Source organism: Podarcis tiliguerta (genome assembly GCF_965153285.1).
Source record: "Podarcis tiliguerta genome assembly, chromosome: 2".
In the NCBI taxonomy this organism is placed as follows: Eukaryota; Metazoa; Chordata; class Lepidosauria; order Squamata; family Lacertidae; genus Podarcis; species Podarcis tiliguerta.
In genome coordinates, this window is record NC_139535.1 from 13887849 (window position 1) to 13908967 (window position 21119).

Below are 21119 nucleotides of genomic sequence, written 5' to 3' on the forward strand. Positions count from 1 at the left end.
GATGGAAAGGAATTGCTGAAACATTTGACAAGAAGTGGAATACAAAAAGGGAGGTGTGAGGAGGTCGGTGAAATAAGTGAATGAAAGATAAGATCTTGAAATTGTTTGAGTGTTTTAAATTGTTTTTGTTTGGTTTTGTTAGTTGAATGTGTTTAGTGTTATGTAGTGTCTTTATATTGTATTGTATTCCCCCCCCCCTCTGTTTTTGTTTGGTTTTGTAGTGTTTAAATTGTTCAAAAAGTAATAAATATTATAAAAAACAAACAAAAACAAAGTGTTCCAAGTGAGCCATTCCCCTACGTTTTAGCTTTGAGGGGACGAGGAGGGAAGCACCTGCCGTTTGAGAATCACCTGAGTATCTGATCCATACTCCAGATTAAATCACCCCTGCATTGATCACATTAGCAGATTTTTCTTATAACACCATTAAAGGTAAAGATACGTCTGACCACCAGGTCCAGTCGCGGACGACTCTGGGGTTGCACGCTCATCTCGCTCTATAGGCTGAGGGAGCCGGCGTTTGTCCGCAGACAGCTTCTGGGTCATGTGGCCAGCATGACTAAGCCGCTTCTGGTGAACCAGAGCAGCACACAGAAACACCGTTTACCTTCCCACCGCAGCGGTACCTATTTATCTACTTGCACTTGACACGCTTTCGAACTGCTAGGTTGGCAGGAGCAGGGACTGAGCAATGGGAGCTCACCCCGTTGCAGGGATTCGAACCGCCAGCCTTCTGATCGGCAAGTCCTAGGCTCTATGCTTTAGACCACAGTGCCACCTGCGTCCCTATAACACCATTATTTCAGGGTAATTAAATAAACCAGGGTAGAAATGTGAAATCTTGCCACACAGTCCTTATACTGAGCCACAGCACTCGTCCATCTATCTTAGTGTTGTCTGGCACTGACTGGCAGCAGCTCTCCAGAGCTTCAGGCAGGGGACATTCTCAGCCGTGGGGTCCCTTCCAACTCTGCGATTCTGCAATTCGGCATGCAACGCATGTGGCTTTCCCCAACGAATTACTTACCACCTTTCTGAAGCTGGCTGAGCAAGTTAAATCGAAAGCGCTCTTTGTTTTCAGTTCTGATTTTGATTTGGCATGATGACTTACCTTGGACCTCCTCCCCGGCTCTGGGATTCCCCCACCCAGCAGCTGTGACAGCCTCCGCCGCCAACCAATCAGCTTTCCCTGCCCACTCTGCTTGGGTACATCCAAGGGAGGGGGAAAACTTCGTCCTGCTTTCAGATGGGAAGCCAGAAAGCTTCAGAAAGAGAGAGGCACATGACGGGCATCTTCAGGACCCAGGAAGACAATGAGGTACATGGTTGGTGGCAGGAGGGGAAGGCAACATACAACATCGTTTTCAGGGCTGGAGGGTGGATGGATTTCAGCAGGGGTGACTTTTCAGAAAAGGCAAGCGGCAGGTGACATGCTAACAGCCTTTCTCAACCTGTGGGTCCCCAGATGTTGTTGGACTACAACTCCCGATTTTTCAATATGGTTTGGCAAGTATCCTTTAAACACCTTCCAGAACTCAGAACTCCTATTAGGATAAACAAGTTCCGTTTTAAATACTGAAATACTAAATAAGACGGATAACAATGTGTAACAGAAAAAGAAGCATGAAGTTAGGTTGTGCGAAAGAAAGTAATAGAAGTGGAAAGAAATTGCAGTTGAGTAGATTGGAAGTCTTAACACAAAGGTGGGATGAGGGGTGGTGGGTGGTGATGGGAAAAGGAATTATCTGTGAATTAGAAATAATAAAAAAAATTTTTAAAAGAACTACAACTCCCATCACCCCTAGCTAGCAAGGCCAGAGCTCAGGGATGATGGGAGTTGTAGTCCAACAACATCTGGGGACCCCCAGGTTGAGAACCACTGTGCTAGAGGTTTCTAGCATTGTGTAAGCGTAGAGAGTTTCCCCCCCTCCCTCTCTCCTGACGCTAGGCCTCGTGAACATCCAACGAGGCTGAAGGTTCGAAGATTCGGGGCAGATAAAAGAAAGTGCTTTTTCATGGGTCACATAGTCGGAACTACGGAACTCACCGCCACAAGAAGCAGCGATGGCCGCCAATTTGGACGGCTTTAAAAGAAGACTGGGTGAATTCAGGGAGGATACGTCTATCCGTGGCAAATAGCCACAATGGCCAATGCTCTGCCTTCATGCTGGGTGGCAGTCAGGCTTCTGCTGAAACCATGGCGAGGGAGAGGGGTCTTGTGCTTGAATCCCGCTTGCGGGTTTCCCCGGATAGCTCAGCCAGTAGAAGAAGAGGCTCTTAACCTCTGGGTTGTGGGTTTGAGCCCCGTGTTGGGGAAAAGATTTCTGCACTGCAGGAATATAAAAGGATGTCACATAGAGGAGGGAGAAAGGTTGTTTTCTGCTGCTCCAGAGAAGCGGACACGGAGCAATGGATCCAAACTACAAGAAAGAAGATTCCACCTAAACATTAGGAAGAACTTCCTGACAGTAAGAGCTGTTTGACAGTGGAATTTGCTGCCAAGGAGTGTGGTGGAGTCTCCTTCTTTGGAGGTCTTTAAGCAGAGGCTTGACAACCATATGTCAGGAGTGCTCTGATGGTGTTTCCTGCTTGGCAGGGGGTTGGACTCGATGGCCCTTGTGGTCACTTCCAACTCTATGATTCTATAGTTGGACTAGATCATGGGTAGGCAAACTAAGGCCTGGGGGGCGGATCCGGCCCAATCGCCTTCTAAATCCAGCCAGCGGACGGTCCAAGAATCAGCGTGTTTTTACATGAGTAGAATGTGTCCTTTTATTTAAAATGCATCTCTGGGTTATTTTTGGGCATAGGAATTCATTCGTTATTTTTCCCCAAAATATAGTCCGGCCCCCCACAAGGTCTGAGGGACAGTGGACCGGGCCCCTGCTGAAAAAGTTTGCTATAATATCCTGGTCACTAGATGACTCCTGGGCTCCCTTCCAACTCAGCAATGCTATGATTCTCTTATTTTATCTGGTTGGCCACTGTGAGAAGAAGGATGCTGGAGCAAAGGGGTCTTTGGCCTGATCCAGTATTCTTATGTTCTTGATGGGAAGGGGGGTGGGAAGGCAGGAGTTTTTAGCTGCCTGTGTATTAAGGAAGCCTGGGCAACTGGCCCATCAACTCAGCATTTTCCGCTGCATTAGTGGTTCTCTGGGGTTTTGAGCAGCAGTCTCTCCCAGCCCTACTGGGACATAGAATCGCAGAATTGTAGAGTTGGAAGCAACTCTGAGGATCATCTAGTCCAACCCCCTGCAAGGTACTTAAGTACTTAACCCTAAGTACCTCGGGTTAAGTACTTAATTTGTTCCGGAGGTCCGTTCTTAAACTGAAGCTGTTCTTAACCTAAAGCACCACTTTAGCTAATGGGGCCTCCCGCTACCGCCAAGCGATTTCCGTTCTCATCCTGAGGTAAAGTTCTTAACCTGAGCTACTACTTCCGGGTTAGCGGAGTCTGTAACTTGAAGCATCTGTAACCTGAGGTATCACTGTAATAAAAACAAAAACAACCCAATAACACTCCCTCTCCCCAGCACATTTTTAAAAGGCACCGGATGTCAGTCAGCCCAAGGTCTGGTTAAAGAGGAATGCTTTTTCCTAAAGATGTACAATGAAGGTGCCTGTCAAACCTCTCTAAGGAGGGATCTACTAATTGTCCTCCCGCTGCCGCCACATGATTTCTGTTCTCATCCTGAAGCAAAGTTCTTAACCCGAGGTAATATTTCTGGGTTAGCAGAGTCTGTAACCCGAAGCGTATGTAACCCGAGGTACCACTGGAATAATAATAATAATAATAATAATAATAATAATAATTTATTATTTATACCCCGTCCATCTGGCTGGGTTTCCAAGCCGCTCTGGGCGGCTCCCAACAGAGTATTGAAAACACGATAAAAAATATGATAAAAGTTCGACTTTCCCCTATGAGGATCAAACCTGCAATGTTGGCATTATCAGCACCATGCTCCAGCCCACTGAGCTGCCTGTGGCAGATTTCAGGAATAGAACCTGCATGCAAAGGAGATGATCTACCAGTAATAATAATAATAATAATAATAATAATAATAATAATAATAATAATAATAATTTATTTATACCCCACCCATCTGGCTGAGTTTCCCCAGCCACTCTGGGCAGCTCCCAATCAAATGTTAAAAACAGTACAGCATTAAATATTAAAAACTTCCCTAAACAGGGCTGCCTACCAGTGACCTACTGTCCCTCAAAGGCCCAAGAGACTGCCTTCGGTGGCATGGCTCAGCTGTTTGATAAAGAGGGGGCATGCTTTGAGGACCCACAATGACAGCTACCTTGCTTAGTCGTCGTCCCCCCCCCCCAAAAAACCCCGTAAAATGCTTTGTGCGCCGCCCGGGAATCGAACCCGGGTCGCAAGAATGGGAATCTTGCATGATACCACTACACCAGCAGCGCTGGCGATAGCTGCCTCCCTGAAGCTTAAAGGGGTTTGTGTCCGGTCAGAGCCTGGATGGGGAGACAGCCTTGAATTTTATGAAGGCAGGACATAAATGTGCGAAAGAAAAAGGAAATGGCTTTGGAGCACCTGCAGTTATGTCCTTCGCTCTCCTTTCCTCCTATAATATCCACATCTAAGCCAGAATTTACAGGTACAGTGGTACCTCGGGTTAAGAACTTAATTCGTTCTGGAGGTCCATTCTTAACCTGAAACTGTTCTTAACCAGAGGTACCACTTTAGCTAATGGGGCCTCCCGCTGCCGCCGCTGTGCAATTTCTGTTCTCATCCTGAGGTAAGGTTCTTAACCCGAGGTACTATTTCTGGATTAGCTGAGTCTGTAACCTGAAGCGTCTGTAACCTGAGGGACCACTGTACAGCTTTTCGGTGGGAGCACCGCCGCAGGATCAGCTCTGCCCCTCCCTCCTCCTTCTCAAAAACTAAATTTGGGACAGATTGCAGTTGATGAGACCTGTCCCACCAACAAGAGGCCAAAAACACTTTAAAATCTTTTGGATGAAGGCCTTAAAGCCTGGGTAATGAAAGAATGTTTTTGCCCAGCAGTTAAAGAACTCCCAGTGGCTACACGGTGGCAAAGAGAAAATACTTCGCACATGCTCAAAGGAATGACGTCGATTGTTCGAATCCTCGTGTGACAAGACTGCAGCTGGAAACTTCGGTCTGGGGCGAAGCTAGGAGTTGAACTAGGTGTGGGAGGAGGGCAAGTTTCAACCACAGCATTTTCACAACACGTAGGGCTGGGTGTTCCCAGAGTGGTTTAACATTCAATTCCTCTTCACGGGAAGCTCTGGGAATAGGAGAGGAATAGAGGTCTCCTAATTCAAAGCACCTTTAACAAACGACAGCTCCCAGAATTCGGGGGCGGGGGGCGGAGCTGTTCGATGGGTTTTTTAACTTGGGTGGGTGCTGTTTTATTTGGAGAGCGGGGTTGTTTTAAATTGTTAAACATTATATGTGAGTTGGATTTTTGTATTTGTAGGCTGGAGTATTGTTTAGGGGCTTTTGTTGGGGAGTGTATTGTTTATTAGTGTGTGTATACAGTGGTACGTCGGGTTACAGACGCTTCAGGTTACAGACTCCGCTAACCCAGAAATAGTACCTCGGGTTAAGAACTTTGCTGCAGGATGAGAACAGAAATCACGCTGCAGCAGCAGAAGACCTCATTAGCTAAAGTGGTACCTCAGGTTAAGAACAGTTTCAGGTTAAGAACGGACCTCCAGAATGAATTACGGACCTCCAGAACGAATTAAGTTCTTAACCTGAGGTACCACTGTACGGTTAATTGTTTGGATTATTTTGATTGTGCTTGGATTATTCTGATTATGTACAGGGTGAGTCCTTTAAAAGAGGCCCCATGGATACACAGTACACATATTCCACGGGACTTCTTTTAAAAGACTCACCCTGTATTTTGTGCTTTTATTATTTTGATTATGCATTTTGCGCTTTTGTTATTTTGATTCTCTATTTTGTGCTCGTATATTGTAACTTTGACCTACAGGTATAGGATGGTATACAAATCAATAATAACAATAACAATTATTATTATTATTATTATTATTATTATTATTATTATTATTATTAGAAGTGGCATCACAGCGCTTTAAATTTATGGTCGTAAACGTGGTCCGAGCGACTCTCCCCCTTCCCACTCTGGAAAATGCCTGTGCCATTCTCAGCTTACATGAGGTCTTTCCTTCTTCCTGAAAGCTGGGGAATTACATTTTTCCGCTGCCTCCAGCCAGCCAGCCACCCACTGCTTCCCCTCCCCTGCACATCTCAGAGGTGGGGTTCCCCTGGGGCTCTCTCCCCCCTAACCACAGAAAAAAAAATTCCCTGACACTTGATGTCATCTGGTGACAAAGCTGAGTGGAATAAACGTCGGCTGCATCTGGGGGGGAGAAACTGTGATCTCCTCGCATGACTGGCAAGAATGTTGGGGGAAACCCAGAATGTTTGAACTGCAGCCTGAGTAACTAAATACATGGGGGAACCCAAAGCAGGGCTCCCAGGCACAACAGCGGGAGCCAGGGAGGGGATGCAAAATGGCTGTAATCATTTGCAGGAGATCTACTCTATACTGCGCTTGTGGCAGTTAAAAACCTCTGGCAGCAACGGAATGGCAAGGAATCTGGTAACACGGCCGGCAGTCTAACTCCACTGATAGATAGATAAAACTTTATTCGCATTAGCCAATGGCCATAGCAACAGTAAAACATTACAGTGTGCGCAGAAAAGGAAATTTGATATAAGAGCACAATGTAAAGTCCTGAATCAGCCGTCAGTTAGTGGCCCTTATTCTGATTGCCCCAGCTACGAACCTAGCAACCTTTGCTGTTATCTGCTCATTTTGATCTGATAGAAGAAAAGGACATTGTGGCAGTGGTTGAGGCCCTGGGATGGTTAGCATGAGTGAGGTGATGATCTCGTTCCTCAGGTCTTTGTAGAGAGTACAAGACATGAGGACGTGGGCCGCTGTTTCGGTGCTACCATCTCCACAGGGGCAAAGATGTTTCTCAGGCGGGATCTTTTGGAAACGATCCTCATGTGCAGCAGATGGCAAAACAGCCAGTCTTGCAAGTGTAAAAGCACGTCTGTATTTGGGGACAATAAGTTTGTGCAGATATGGGGCCAGAGAATCGAAATGGAGAGGTGGAAAATGAACATACCAAGGGCAGAATTTCCTTATAGTGGCCAGGTTGTTCTGATGCTTGATATCATTTAGACGTTGACCAATTAGACTGTTTGCTTTAGTAGGGCCCATAGTGAGTAGGTGTTGTGGGGATAGGCCACAAGAGTGAAGTTTTTGATAGGCGGTTTTAAGCCAGGCACTTTTATGGGAGTCTTAAAGTACTAGGGATAGTAAACTGGGGGGGATTTGAGTTTAGACGGAGCCAGAAGTTAAGAGTTCTTTGCCAAGTCCGTACTTCTGCTGAAGGGAGACTTGCCTCCAGTCTCAATGATGCGTTTGGGACGCATGGCGGTACAGAAAAAATCTGCCTTAGAAACTTTGATTGAACAGCTTCCAAAGTGCTAAGGTAGTCCAAATCTGAGCCCCATATAGTAGCTGTGCTAGGGGTTTAGCTTGGAAGACTTCTAGGGTTTAAACATATCCACCTCAAGGGGCAGTAAAGAGAAAGGTAAAGAAGGAACAATTAAGGCAAAGCCTCAGTCTATATCTGAGAAGGAAGCCTCAAACCAGTTCTGAAACAAACATAACAATGGAAGTAACTTCCCAGAGCCCTGGAAGGATACCAGCTGGCAACACAGGTAGTAGAGAGGTGGTGACCCATAATATTGATGGGAACATACTGCAGTTCTGGCAAGTTTCGAGCCAGAAAAAAGGCTGGAGCCTAACTCCATTGAGGGAAGGGGAGGTTGTCCCCTTCTTCCCTGGCAGAGAGGTGGGACGCCATTTTTTGGTTCACCTCAGGCAACATAATGTCTTGGGCTGGCCCTGCTGCCACTGCACCAGTTGCTGAAGCAGGGTGGGCCTGGCCAATGGCCACGAGAGCTAAATGGAGCCTCAGAGGCACCATACTGTCAGAAAATAAGAGATGGGCATTTTCTTCCTGCTTTGCTCGAAGTATCAGGATGGCCACTGTGAGAAGCAGGATATTGGACTATATAGGCCTGAGTTGGCAGGAGTGGTCTTGACCTTTCTTTTCTTTACTTTCTTGCCTTGCAGCTGTGAAATGTCCTCACCTGAATGCCTGAAGGAGAAAGGAATTGAGCTCCTCACTCATTTTGACAAGGTGGGTCTTAAGGAGATGATAGATGATAGGTAGGTAGGTAGAAGAAGAAGAGTTTGGATTTGATATCCCGCTTTATGACTACCCAAAGGAGTCTCAAAGCAGCTCACATTCTCCTTTCCCTTCCTCCCCCACAACAAACACTCTGTGAGGTGAGTGGGGCTGAGAGACTTCAGAGAAGTGTGACTGGCCCAAGGTCACCCAGCAGCTGCATGTGGAGGAGCGGAGACGCGAACTCGGTTCCCCAGATTACGAGTCTACTGCTCTGAGCCACTACACTACACCACACTGGCTCTAGGTAGGTGTAGGTGTAGGTGTAGGTGTAGGTGGGTCCCCACAAGGCAAGACACAGTGATAACAGCAAGAACCTTTATTGAACAAACAGAACTGGACAACAGGGGCAAAGCAACTGCTTATAGACATTTCTGAAGGCCTGGGCCACTCCCACTCCCAACATGATTGGCTGTCCAAACTTCCAAGCTGCGAATCATGACTCAGAGTTTAAGGGCCAATGGCAGAGACCCAAATCCTGAAATGTTCTGTGATTGGATATCATGTATTGAATCAGAACACAGGGGCTCAGAATCCTTAGTCTAGACTCAAGCTCAGGCAAACACAGACCACTGAATATATAACAGATAGATAGATAGATAGATAGATAGATAGATAGATAGATAGACACACTTCTCCTCCCTGCGAACACAAATGAATGGCTGTAGGCAGTGGCGAAGGAACCCTCTCCAGCACCTGGGACAGGGCAGCCCGTATGCACTGCGCATGTGCAGCATCCCGTACGGCCGCCGTGCGAGAGGCAGCCAGTATGGATGGCGTGCAAGCGGCGCCCATGGCCACTCTACAGCTGGGGAGAGGCAGGAGCCATCTTGTCCCTAATGAGGGTGTGGGAGAGGTATAAAGATCTGATAGAACAAAAAACACCTGGGTGGTTATCACCAATTGAAGTTTCGTTACTCAAACCGCTTGGCAAAAAAGGGAAGTGGCCTACCTATAGAGATTTGCTGAAGGATCAAGAAGGAAATTAAAAGATTATGAGGAAATAAAAGATCATTTTCAGAGTTGGTTACACTATAGACAACTACATGAGATGTACAAGGAAGACAACAAGAAAGGGTTTAGTTTTACAACTTCTAGATTTCAAAAGGAAGTTATAGAAGAAGTGAAGCTGCTGAAGAAAGCATATACAGTGGTACCTCAGGTTACATACGCTTCAGGTTACAGACATTTCATTCTAGATTTCAAAAGGAAGTTATAGAAGAAGTGAAGCTGCTGAAGAAAGCATATACAGTGGTACCTCAGGTTACATACGCTTCAGGTTACAGGCATTTCAGGTTACAGACTCCGCTAACCCAGAAATAGTACCTCGGTTTAAGAACTTTGCTTCAGGATGAGAACAGAAATCACACGGCACCGGCGCGGTGGCAGTGGGAAGCCCCATTAGCTAAAGTTCTCAGGTTAAGAATAGTTTCAGGTTAAGAAGGGACCTCCAGAACGAATTAAATTCTTAACCCGAGGTACCACTGTAGTATCTTGCTAGAATGGGAAACAAAAGATGAGGAGGTCAAATCGGTCATGATCAAATGGGCGTAAGATATAGGACATAATATACAATTTGAGGACCAGGAAAAACTGTGGAAAATAGTTTTAAAATTTACGGACTGTTCTCTTTTGAAAGAAAACTACCGGTATATGAAAATGATGTATAGATGGTATATAACACCAGTACATATAGCAAAAATGTATAAAACCGGGTCAAACACATGTTGGAAATGTAAAGACAAAGAAGGGACTTTTTATCATATGTGGTGGGAATGCAGAGAAGTTATTTTTGGGAAATGATATATAATGAATCGGGGGGGGGGGAGTTTAAATTGACATTTGTAAAAAAAACAAGAAGCATTTTTGTTAGGGATTGTAGGACAAGACCTACCAAGAAAAATAAAGAACTTATTTACAACGGCGGCAAGAGTCTTGTTAGCACAAGGATGGAAGAATGAGGAAATCCCAACGAAAGAACAGTGGCAAGAAAAATTGATGAGCTATGCGGAATTGGCCAAATTGACATACAAACTGCATGAAAAGGACAATAGTGAATTCAAGGAAGAATGGGAACTTTTTACAAATTACTTAAAAAGACAACAAAATGATTTGGACTCCTTGGCAGGTTTTGAATAAACACCCACAAATTTATTAGTTGAACACAGGACAGATAAGGCAACGATATGTACAATTTTATAATATGCAGAGAACAATAAAGTGGTACAGTACTCAATTCGTTCTGGAAATCCATCCTTAACCTGAAACTGTTCTTAACCTGAAGAACCACTTTAGCTAATGGGGCCTCCTGCTGCCGTTGCGTGATTTCTGTTCTCATCCTGAAGCAAATTTCTTAACCCAAGGTAATATTTCTGAGTTGCGGAGTCTGTAACCTGAAGCGAATGTAATCTGAAGTGTATGTAACCTGAGGTGCAAAGAAATCAGAGAGGGGAGCTGAGGGAAGTCTTTGGTGGGGGGGGGGGAAATAATGTGACTGATTATGTGGATTGATATTTACTTACGCTGAAATTGCTTAATAAAAATACTTTTAAAAAACAACAACAAAATGACAATGGGCGATGCTCTCCTGCAGGTTAGCCTTCGATATCAGCAGGCTCCCGACGAACAAGTAGGTGGAAGCATGGCGTCCCAGCACTCTCACCTGCTCGGGGCTTTGCAACAGTTATCGGGTCTGGACAAGCTGTGGGAGAGGCTAAAGTCCGACCTTCCATGTAAGCAGAAGCTGGGCGAGCTGGAAACCCGGCAGAAGACCTTGGAGAACATTGTCTCGGTTTTGAGTCGGGAGCTGGGCAGGAGAGAGGAGGCCCCTGCCAATGCCCTTGGAGAAGCCATGGCCAGGATCCTTTACCTGGAGGAGAAGGTAGGAGGCCATCTCATGCAGCTTGGAAAGACTAGGATTCGCTCTCAGGAAACACTGGAGTAGGAACAGGGAGCCTATGGGCCTGCAGATTTTCTTGGGCTATGACTCCCCTGTTCCCTGACCATTGGCTATGCTGGTGCAAACTGGATATCTGGATATCTGAGTAGCGTTGTTAATCCGGGAGGATTGCTCTTTCAGAGCTCTGCCATCACCGGCGATCTCCGGCATTGAATGTGTTGGTCTCGTGTGGGGCACCAAGGAGAGCTTGGCTGTCTGGCTGGTGCACCGACCACCCAGCACACCGGCAGCCACCCTGTCAGACCTGCTGGAGGTGGTGGCGGGCTGGGCCTTGGAGTTCCCAAACCTACTGGTTTTGGGAGACTTCAACGTCCATGCCGATGCCGCTCCCTCCTCACAGGCTCTGGACCTACTGACTTCCATGGCAACACCAGGGCTCTCCCAGTTTGTTTTGGGCCCCACTCAATGGAATCTTTTGCGGCTCTTCTAATTCATCAAAACAAGTTTTTTTGCTTCTAATATAGCACGGTACATCCATTGTTATTTAGCATTTGTTGGCATCCATCTGTCTTAGGAGACAATGGAGTACGTCCCCAGGGGTGAAGTCAAATGGCTGCGTTAGCAAAGTGACCTTTCTGGAACGCAAACCTGGGCAGTGCGTATGGTGGTCCTGGACTGGCCAGATGACAAGTCCCTGCTCTCAGCCTCGCTGATGTGGTCCAAAGCAAGGAAGAGCAAGAGTTTTGGCACCAGCTTGGCTGCAGGAGTTGCCAGGAGGCGTACAAGGCGCATATTCAACCACCTTAGGGACTCCCTTCCAGATTTGTGTAGGGTTTATTCCTTAGCATTTATAAGGGCACTACTGGAACACTCAAAGTAGCTCCACTACATCAGCAGGCTGAGGAGCCTTATCTTCCCATGCCTGGAGGGTCAAATTTGACAGGTGGGTGGGGCTGCCCACCTGTCAATCACCTGGCACCTTAGTGGTACCAGGTGACACTGTGCTTTGAAGTCCTTTTGCAAACACTCCTATGCTGCTGTTTAAACATCCTGTTTCCAGAACTTTATAGAGCAGCGCTGGGCCATTATTATTATTATTATTATTATTATTATTATTATTATTATTTTGCAAAACACTGGTCCAGATGAAACAATGATATGACTGCATTAGGCAGTTTCCACCATTCCTCTGTTACTGAAGGTATGAATAATTTGATGCAAAAGACTTTGAGGAAGAGCCTTGGGCTCAGTGACAGAGCACAAATTTTGCCCACCAAATCTAGTTAGGGCTGGAGAACTGCTGCCATGCAGCTGCTTTTGGACTACAACTCCCATCATCCCTGACCACTGGTCCTGCTAGCTAGGGATGATGGGAACTGCAGTCCAAAAAGAGCAGATGGAGACCCAAGTTTGGGACAATACTGAGATGGTCTGAGGCAGCTCCTCCCATGTCCCTATGAGCATTTTGGCTTTATGTTCTGTTAACCTCACACTCAAATGGACGGCAGCTTCTTCTTTTTTATATAATATTTTATTAAGATTTTCACAATATAGTACAAACAGAAAAAGAAAAAAGAAAAAAAACAATACCAAAGGGGGAAAAAATACAAAAAATAACAACAATTAAAAACAATTCCATCTTTCAAAACAAGTCTTGCCTTAGCTTGTTTCTTGGACTTCCCCACACCTCCCTCCTTTGTATTCCAATGCAATTGTTTGTTCAGCAAATCCTTTCCCTCTTTACCTTTATCCTAATTATTATCTTAATATTTTAACTTTCCCTTTCCCTCTGTTTAACATTCCATTTTTCCCTGTACTTCAAACCTTGTTGCTATAAACCCCTTAGCTTCCATCTAACATCATTCCATCATTCATTAATTTTACATTGTTTCTGTAAATAATCTTTAAATTTCTTCCAGTCTTCTTCCATCAGCTCTTCTCCCTGGTCTCGGATTCTGCCAGTCATTTCTGCTAGTTCCATATAGTCCATCACCTTCATCTGAAATGGATGGCAGCTTCTTGACAGCTCTCCATTCATTTCCTTCCAGGTTCAACAACAAGACTCTCTCTTGACCCTGAAGGATGTAATGATCAGCAACTTAGCATCCCGTCTCCAAGTCTTGGAGCAAACCACGTACGACGGGTGTTTCTTTTGGAAAGTCCCCGAGATGGGACTCAGACTGCAGGAGGTGCAAACAGGAAACAGGCCTGCCCTGTATTCCCCCAGTGAGTTGACCTGAAAGCACGAGGGGGAAAGAAACGCAAAGGGGGGTTCTGGTTTTGTAAGAACGTTCCCCGTGAAGAGGGGCCAGCTCTTAAACTGTGGTGTAGTGGTTAAGAGCGGTGGACTCGTAATCTGGTGAACCGGGTTCACTTCCCCGCTCCTCCACATGCAGCTGCTGGGTGACCTTGGGCTAGTCACACTTCTCTGAAGTCTCTCAGCCCCACTCACCTCACAGAGTGTTTGTTGTGGGGGAGGAAGGGAAAGGAGAATGTTAGCCGCTTTGAGACTCCTTCGGGTAGTGATAAAGCGGGATATCAAATGCAAACTCTTCTTCTTCATCATCTTAAACCACTCTGGGTCTGGGAGGAGAATAAGGGTTCCCCAACAACACCCAGAACCCTTAACGAACTACAACTCCCAGAATCCTATGGGGGAAGCCATGACTGTGGTGTGAACATGGCCTTGATGTTAATAATAATAATAATAAATTTTTATTTATATCCCGCCCTCCCCAGCTGAAGCTGGGCTCAGAGTGGCTAACAACAGTAAATACAGCATTCTCAAATACAACTTGGGAGATGCAAGGAAGGGGTGTGAGTCAGCACCCATGGTGCCTCTCCATCTCCAGCCCAGCATGGGACAAACCAAGGTTATCCACTCGCAGTGGCGTGGCGTGGGGGGTGCAGGGGGGGCCGGCCGCACCGGGCGCAACATCTTGGGGGGGGGCGCTCGCACTCGCAGCTCTCTGCCCCTACCTGGCTCACTCACTCTCTCTCACTGCAGTGCTGGCTGTGCGAATCCGATCCGAGCCGCCGGGTCGCCGCCCACTGTGGAGAGGAGGGTGCCAGGCGTGCGGTGCGGAGAGAGAGCGAGGGACTATCTGGGGGAGGGACAGTGCAGCGGGGGACGCAAATTACTTGCCTTGCCCCAGGTTAGGGGGCGCAAATTACCTACTTGCCTTGCCCCGGGTGCTGACAACCCACGCTACGCCACTGTCCACTCGGGTACCGTAACCCTCTCAGTTTTCATTTCTTAGTGCAGAAAGTATTGACCTGATGTGTAGAGATCTTTCCTATTCTACTTAATTCAAGAGGGTTCTGGAAGCTTCTGTGTGTGAAAGAAACAAGCAGAAGGCTCATGATGTTTGAGTTATGCTTTCAGAGAAGCTGAGTACAGCTGGCCTAAACTGGTTCTGCTACCTCTTCTGTCAAGGTCATGCTGATTATAAAAATAGGCCAGAAGGAGCCTGGGTTTCACTTTCTCTTTCTTTCTCTATCTCTTTTCCTTCCGGTGTTCTGTACATAGCATGCTTAGTGTTAAGGTTTAGACCTATTATAAGTGATTGTAAGTTTAAGTTAGGTCTGCTGCAACTGGATTTCTTATGGGCAGTGCCAATCCTGAACGTTTTGGATTTGTGACCATTATGCTCATTTGCCTTCAGTAAAGCTCTGCTGGATGAAATATAATTTCCTCTGGTCTACAGTCATACCTCGTGTTGAAGTTGCTTCAGGTTGAGCATTTTCGGGTTGCACTCTGCGGCGACACGGAAGTAACGGAACACTACTTCGCCGCTCACGCATGCGCAGACGCTCAAAATGATGTCACACGCATGCGCAGAAGCGGTTAATCGCGTCCCACGCAGTCGCGGTTTGCGTTTGCTTCAGGATGCAAATGGGACTCCGGAACGGATCCCATTCGCATTCAGAGGTACCACTGTATTTGGGGGGAATCCTGCAACGTGTTTCAGTTTTTACTCTGCCAACGATATGCATTGGAATTTGCTCTGGATCAATATTGAGTAGACTTTCAACGACAGACCCATCTTTTTGACGCCACCTGTTTCCTTCCCTTTTGCCCACAAAGCGTTTTACACCAGTCGCTATGGTTACAAACTCTGCCTCAAGCTGTTCCTAAACGGAGACGGGGCAGGAGCAGGCAGCCACCTCTCGCTTTTCCTCGTTCTGATGAGAGGAGAACATGACTTCCATCTCAAGTGGCCTTTCCGGCACAAGGTACGGCGGCTTTTGTGCTTGGGGTATAAAGGTAAAGTAAAGGGACCCCTGACCATTAGGTCCAGTCGTGACCGACTTTGGGGTTGCGGCGCTCATCTCGCTTTATTGGCCAAGGGAGCCTGACTAAGCCGCTTCTGGCGAACCAGAGCAGCGCATGGAAACACCATTTACCTTCCCGCCGGAGTGGTACCTATTTATCTACTTGCACTTTGACGTGCTTTCAAACTGCTAGGTTGACAGGAGCAGGGACCGAGCAACGGGAGCTCACCCCATTGCAGGGATTCGAACCGGCGACCTTCTGATCGGCAAGCCCTAGGCTCTGTGGTTTAACCCACAGCGCCACCCGCATCCCTCTGGGACACGGTCCCTCTGGGGGTATAGGAGAGTCGAATAAGAGCCATAAGGCAGCGGTGTGGAGCCTGTAACCTTCCAAGCATTGCTAGACTCCAGTTCCCATCATCCCTGACTAGCTGGAGCTGAGGGGAGTTGGAGTCCAACAACCGGTGTTAGAAATTAGCCAGGTGCGTTTTGAGACTGGTGCCGGTCCAGGCTGGCGACCGACATTTCTATGTGGCTGGTCTCCAGCTTTCTTAAGCAGGTAAGCAGAAGGGCTTATTTACTGGGTTCATTTCCCATTTTCTTTCTCCAAAACATGGTTCATTCCCCTCCTCAGTTAATCTCTACAACAATCCTGTGAGGCAGGTTAAGTGAGCTTCCCGACCGAGTGGGGATTTGAACCCTGATCTCCCAAATCCTAGTCCGGCACTCTAACCACTACACCTCACTGGCTTCCCAGAGTTCTTCTCCTACGGGGCAGCTATATAAATGAAGTCAGTAAATAAATATGGGGAAAGCAAAATGTCACCAGAGGTGGATCTCCACACAGGGGGACCACTATAAGTAAGTTGGGAATTAGATTGTTATAACAAAACAAAAACCCTATGGAAAAAAGCGTATTAAAAATTTCCTGCTCTCTGCCGCCATCTGGTGTTGCATGTTTATAGCACATCAAATCATTGTTTCTTTTCTAATGTTGCTGCGTTTTTAAAGCAGGATCTGAAGTATTTTCCTTGAAGCTGGAATTGGTTTTACAGTGGTACCTCGGGTTAAGTACTTAATTCGTTCCGGAGGTCCATACTTAACCTGAAACTGTTCTTAACCTGAAGCACCACTTTAGCTAATGGGGCATCTTGCTGCTGCTGCGCTGCCGGAGCACAATTTCTGTTCTCATCCTGAAGCAAAGTTCTTAACCTGAAGCACTATTTCTGGGTTAGCGGAGTCTGTAACCTGAAGCGTATGTAACCTGAAGTGTATGTAACCCAAGGTACCACTGTAATCTGGATTGTTTCACTTGATATTTCAATGTTTTTGCAAACCGCTTTAAGATCTCCCCCCTTTAAAATAAAGCATCATAAAAATGAAATTAATAATAATAATAATAACAATAATAATAATAATCTCCATGGAAGACGGTGCCTAGACATACCTTTGTGGTTCAAGGTTCCATTTGGCAACAAGCTCATATATAAGACGTATGAAAGACCACTCAGAAGCTGTGATGGTTACAATTGATTTGACATTTGCAATTGAGAGACATCCCTTCTTTTGCCCTCTTCCCCCCCCCCCCCAGGTGACCTTCACTCTCCTAGATCAAGTCAACAAGCGCCACATCTCCACCTCCTTCCGCCCCTTGGAGACCTCGTCCTCATTCCAGCGCCCCACGAGCGAAGCCAACGTGGCCAGCGGCCTGCCCGAATTCTGCCCCTTGAACTTGCTCCACGCCCCGGGGGCTACCTATATCCATAACGACACATTAGCCATTCAAGCTGTGATAGACACAAAGGCTTAGACTTTGGGTGACTTTTGCCCTTCCTACCATATGGCTGCTGCTCCGAGAGGCCGAGGTGGCAAGTTTCCAAAGGCCTCTGCCCAAAGGGACCCTTTGCTGCATTCTCCACAGTCTCTTCTCAAACGGGGTGCGACTGGAAAAAGAAAAAAAAGCAAACCTTTGGAAGCTTCCCTTGTCACCCTCAAAACGCTAGCAAGACAGGGCAGCGAGCGCTCTGTGCTATCCGAAGAAGAAGAAAGTAAATTCAGCACCCAAAACATGGCAGGTTCTATAAACTTAGTAATTTATTCCAAGAGCTGTGTAGCACTTTTGTGTAAAATCCAGGCTGTTACGGCACGGATGAAAGGTGTGAACTTAAAAAAAGTGTTTCTGCCTTAATTCTAGCATCTCAACAGGTAGAGCTTTCCCCCTCCCTGTGGCACCATGCCAAGACTGCACCTGTTGGTTTTCCGCCTGCTGTACCTGAAACCAGCGACCCACCAAGCTGGTGTTGTGCCCTGCCGGTGGTCTGATAGGCCTTCAATGTTGTTGTTTTCTTCTCCCTTGCCTTCTTAGGACTGCAAGGTCAGGGAGGTTGTCAGGTTACCTGAAAAGACCACAACACACGATGGTCTCCTCGGAAGCGCAGTGTAGCACCACCAGTCTTGTTTGTAGGCGCCCAGAACTTTTGGCCATTAGAGTATTGAGATATGAGGTCTACTTCCCTTTTATTATGGTGGGTAGGATTTGTGCTTTTTAGAAGTATGGATGGGTGAGCATTTGTAGGTTTTTTGTTTTCATTTTCCCAAATGCCTTTGATGCGTTTCGCCGTTATTAAATTCATAATTGCTCTGGAACACATTTGCGTGACAGGCAATGGGATAATGATCATAATAATGATTACAATGACAGTAAATGATGTGCTGCAGTCACGACTGCACTAAGAACAGGCCCCAACGCTTACACTTGATTTGATCGGAACTGAGTGAAGATGGCGGCTGCCAGCCACAAAAAGACCTTTGGATTGATTCGGCAGAAACACCAGCGTGTGAGGAGATGCTGCGAACTTATAGAGTGTAGCGTTCCCAAAGCAAGGATGGATTGGACTCTGATTAATAAAATACACACGAGGCTTGACCAGCAAGACTCTGGGAGGAGTGCATATACAGTGGTGCCTCGCAAGATGAAAAGAATCCGTTCCGCAAGTCTCTTTGTCTAGCGGCTTAGCGGATTAGCGCTATTAGCGGCTTAGCAGGCTTAGTGGATCAGCTGTTAAGCGGCTTAGCGGATCAGCTGTTAAGCGGCTTAGCGGATCAGCTGTTAAGCGGCTTAGCGGATCAGCTGTTAAGCGGCTTAGCGGCTTGGGGGAAAGGGGGGGGAGGGAAAAAACCCCGCAGGAACTCGCAAGACATTTTCGTCTTGCGAAGCAAGCCCATTGGAAATTCGTTTTGCGAAGCACCTCCAAAACGGAAAACCCTTTCGTCTAGCGGGTTTTCCGTCTTGCGAGGCATTCGTCTTGCGGGGCACCACTGTAATAATAATAATTCTCTCCAACCCTCATTTTATTCACAAAAGAACTTTTTACACAGTGTTCGTAAGAACCAGATTTCCTCTGAGCATTTAAAAAACCCCATGTGGGGACAAAGTTAAAAGTTAAAACTACAAAGAGCTAACTTGAGCATGCATAGTAGTCCAGAGTAAATAAAATAGGAAGCAAGGAGGACTGCTTTTAGGAAACCCCGGAGGTCATAAACAGGAGAGGCATTTTAGCAGTATTTAACATCTCTTTGTGAACTCTCTTCCTGGCCCTAAGATTAACAAAACTAACAATAGCTACATCAAAAAAGCTATCTACTATCTTTATGACCCAGGATGCCTGATGAACAACCAGTCTGTGTTTAGAATGCTTATACGTGCCTGTCAGGCGAAGAGAAATCAAATGGCAGAGATGGAGAGGCTTGCGGGATTTGATCAGAAATTATTGTCAATGAATCAAACCCAGTCAACGCAATGCTTTCAGCGCGGACACAATGGCTTGATGCATATTTTATAATTCCTCATAGTGATCCCATCTGATCACTACAATAGAGGGGAATCATAGACATAAAACCACACAGAAACGCATCATTGCTTGTTTTAACTTGCTTGTGGGAACAACTCAGAGACTGTGAAAGAAGGAAGGTTAACAACCGAAAGAATTAGAGGAACCATTGGAAGTGACTATGAAAAGCAGTAGAAGTATGAGATGATCAGAACCCTCCAGACGTGAAGCATGGGAAGTCCTATTAAGAAATTTATAATTTGGCAGAATATTCGGATTGTTTGATATGTATATGTATAATCTGGAATATTTAATGTGATTTGATTGGATTGTTAAAGTGGGAAATTTAATAAAAAAGAATTTTTAAAAAAGAAAGAACAGGCCCCAACTCCTTTCACTTGCCAAGGCCTCGCTCAAGATCGCTACCACAGAAATACACCATTTCTGGCAGGAATCTTTGAAAAGAAGAACTGAAATTACTGTTATTGATCTTTTTCCTTCCAACAGCCATATCAAGCCAATGTACAGTGGTACCTCAGGTTAATAACTTAATTTCGTTCCGGAGATCCATTCTTAACCTGAAACTGTTCTTAACCTGAAGACCACTTTAGCTAATGGGGCCTCCCACTGCTGCTGCGCCGCCTGTTCTCATCCTGAAGCAAAGTTCTTAACCCGAGGTACTATTTCTGGGTTAGCGGAGTCAGTAACCTGAAGTGTCTGTAACCCGAGATACCACTGTACATTGAAGATGTACAACGCAGAAACAGCAGGGTTTTTTCCCCAGCCGGAACTCAATTCTGGCACCTCTCAGGTGGTCGCCATTGGCATTATAAGAGAACAAGGGAGTTGTTCATGGTGAATCCCAGCACCTCTTTTCCCTATAAAAATAGCAATATACACACACAACTAAAACCATGCAACATAGACACTTGTGGTAAAGACCTGGTTATCTCTCTGGGAAAGTTTGTATTTCCAGAAGTTGGGCACCTGTCGTATCTCAACAGGAATGCTATTCCGCAGAGCAAGGGCAACCAAATGGCTGCTAGTGGAAATAGGTTGCCAACCACATTGGTGTGTACACACCCACCCACCCACCCATGTGGATGGACCTATAATAACTACACAATGCAAAGGGTTATTGTCATAGTGTCCAAAATTCAACATTGTTACAAGGTGACACCTGGAATAGGATGTGATTATCATCCCCCCCCCAAAAAAGGATATTACAGTGGTGCCCCGCAAGACGAATGCCTCGCAAGATGGAAAACCCGCTAGACGAAAGGGTTTTCCATTTTTCAATGTGCTTCGCAGGACGAATTTCTCTATGGGCTTGCTTCGCAAGACGAAAATGTCTTGCGATTCCTGGGGGTTTTTTCCCACTCCCCACCCCCTTTTTCTAAGGCACTAAGCTGCTAATAGCCTTTTAGCAGCTAATCCGCTAATCCCTTAAGCCTTTAATAGCCGCTAATAGCCGCTAAACCGCTAATAGCGCTAATCCGCTAATGGGCTTGCTTCGCAAGACGAAAAAAAACCGCTAGACGAAGAGATTCACGGAATGGATTCTTTTCGTCTTGCAAGGCACCACTGTATTATTATTATTATCATTAATTGAATATATATACCACCCTATACCCAGAGAAAGGGACGTGGGTGGCGCTGTGGGTTAAAGCCTCAGTGCCTAGGGCTTGCCGATCGAAAGGTTGGCGGTTCGAATCCCCGCGGCGGGGTGCGCTCCCGTTGTTCGGTCCCAGCGCCTGCCAACCTAGCAGTTCGAAAGCACTCCCGGGTGCAAGTAGATAAATAGGGACCGCTTACCAGCG

General features: G+C 46.3%; 1 protein-coding gene across 2 annotated transcripts; it reads left to right on the forward strand.

Annotated features, from left to right (window-relative positions):
* Positions 1-1232: 1232 nt before the first annotated feature.
* On the forward strand, positions 1233-18418 carry LOC310670814 (TNF receptor-associated factor 1-like). Of its 2 annotated transcripts, none has more exons than XM_083426582.1 (6): positions 1233-1318; positions 8181-8247; positions 10889-11176; positions 13243-13420; positions 15282-15430; positions 17061-18418. In XM_083426582.1, exons 1-6 carry the CDS (start codon positions 1314-1316, stop codon positions 17277-17279), a joined length of 906 nt encoding a protein of 301 aa, XP_083282708.1. In that variant the 5' UTR covers positions 1233-1313; the 3' UTR covers positions 17280-18418. The 2 variants fall into 2 exon arrangements, with proteins under 2 accessions (XP_083282708.1, XP_083282709.1); XM_083426583.1 differs by lacking the exon at positions 1233-1318 and adding an exon at positions 7076-7530.
* Positions 18419-21119: the final 2701 nt, after the last annotated feature.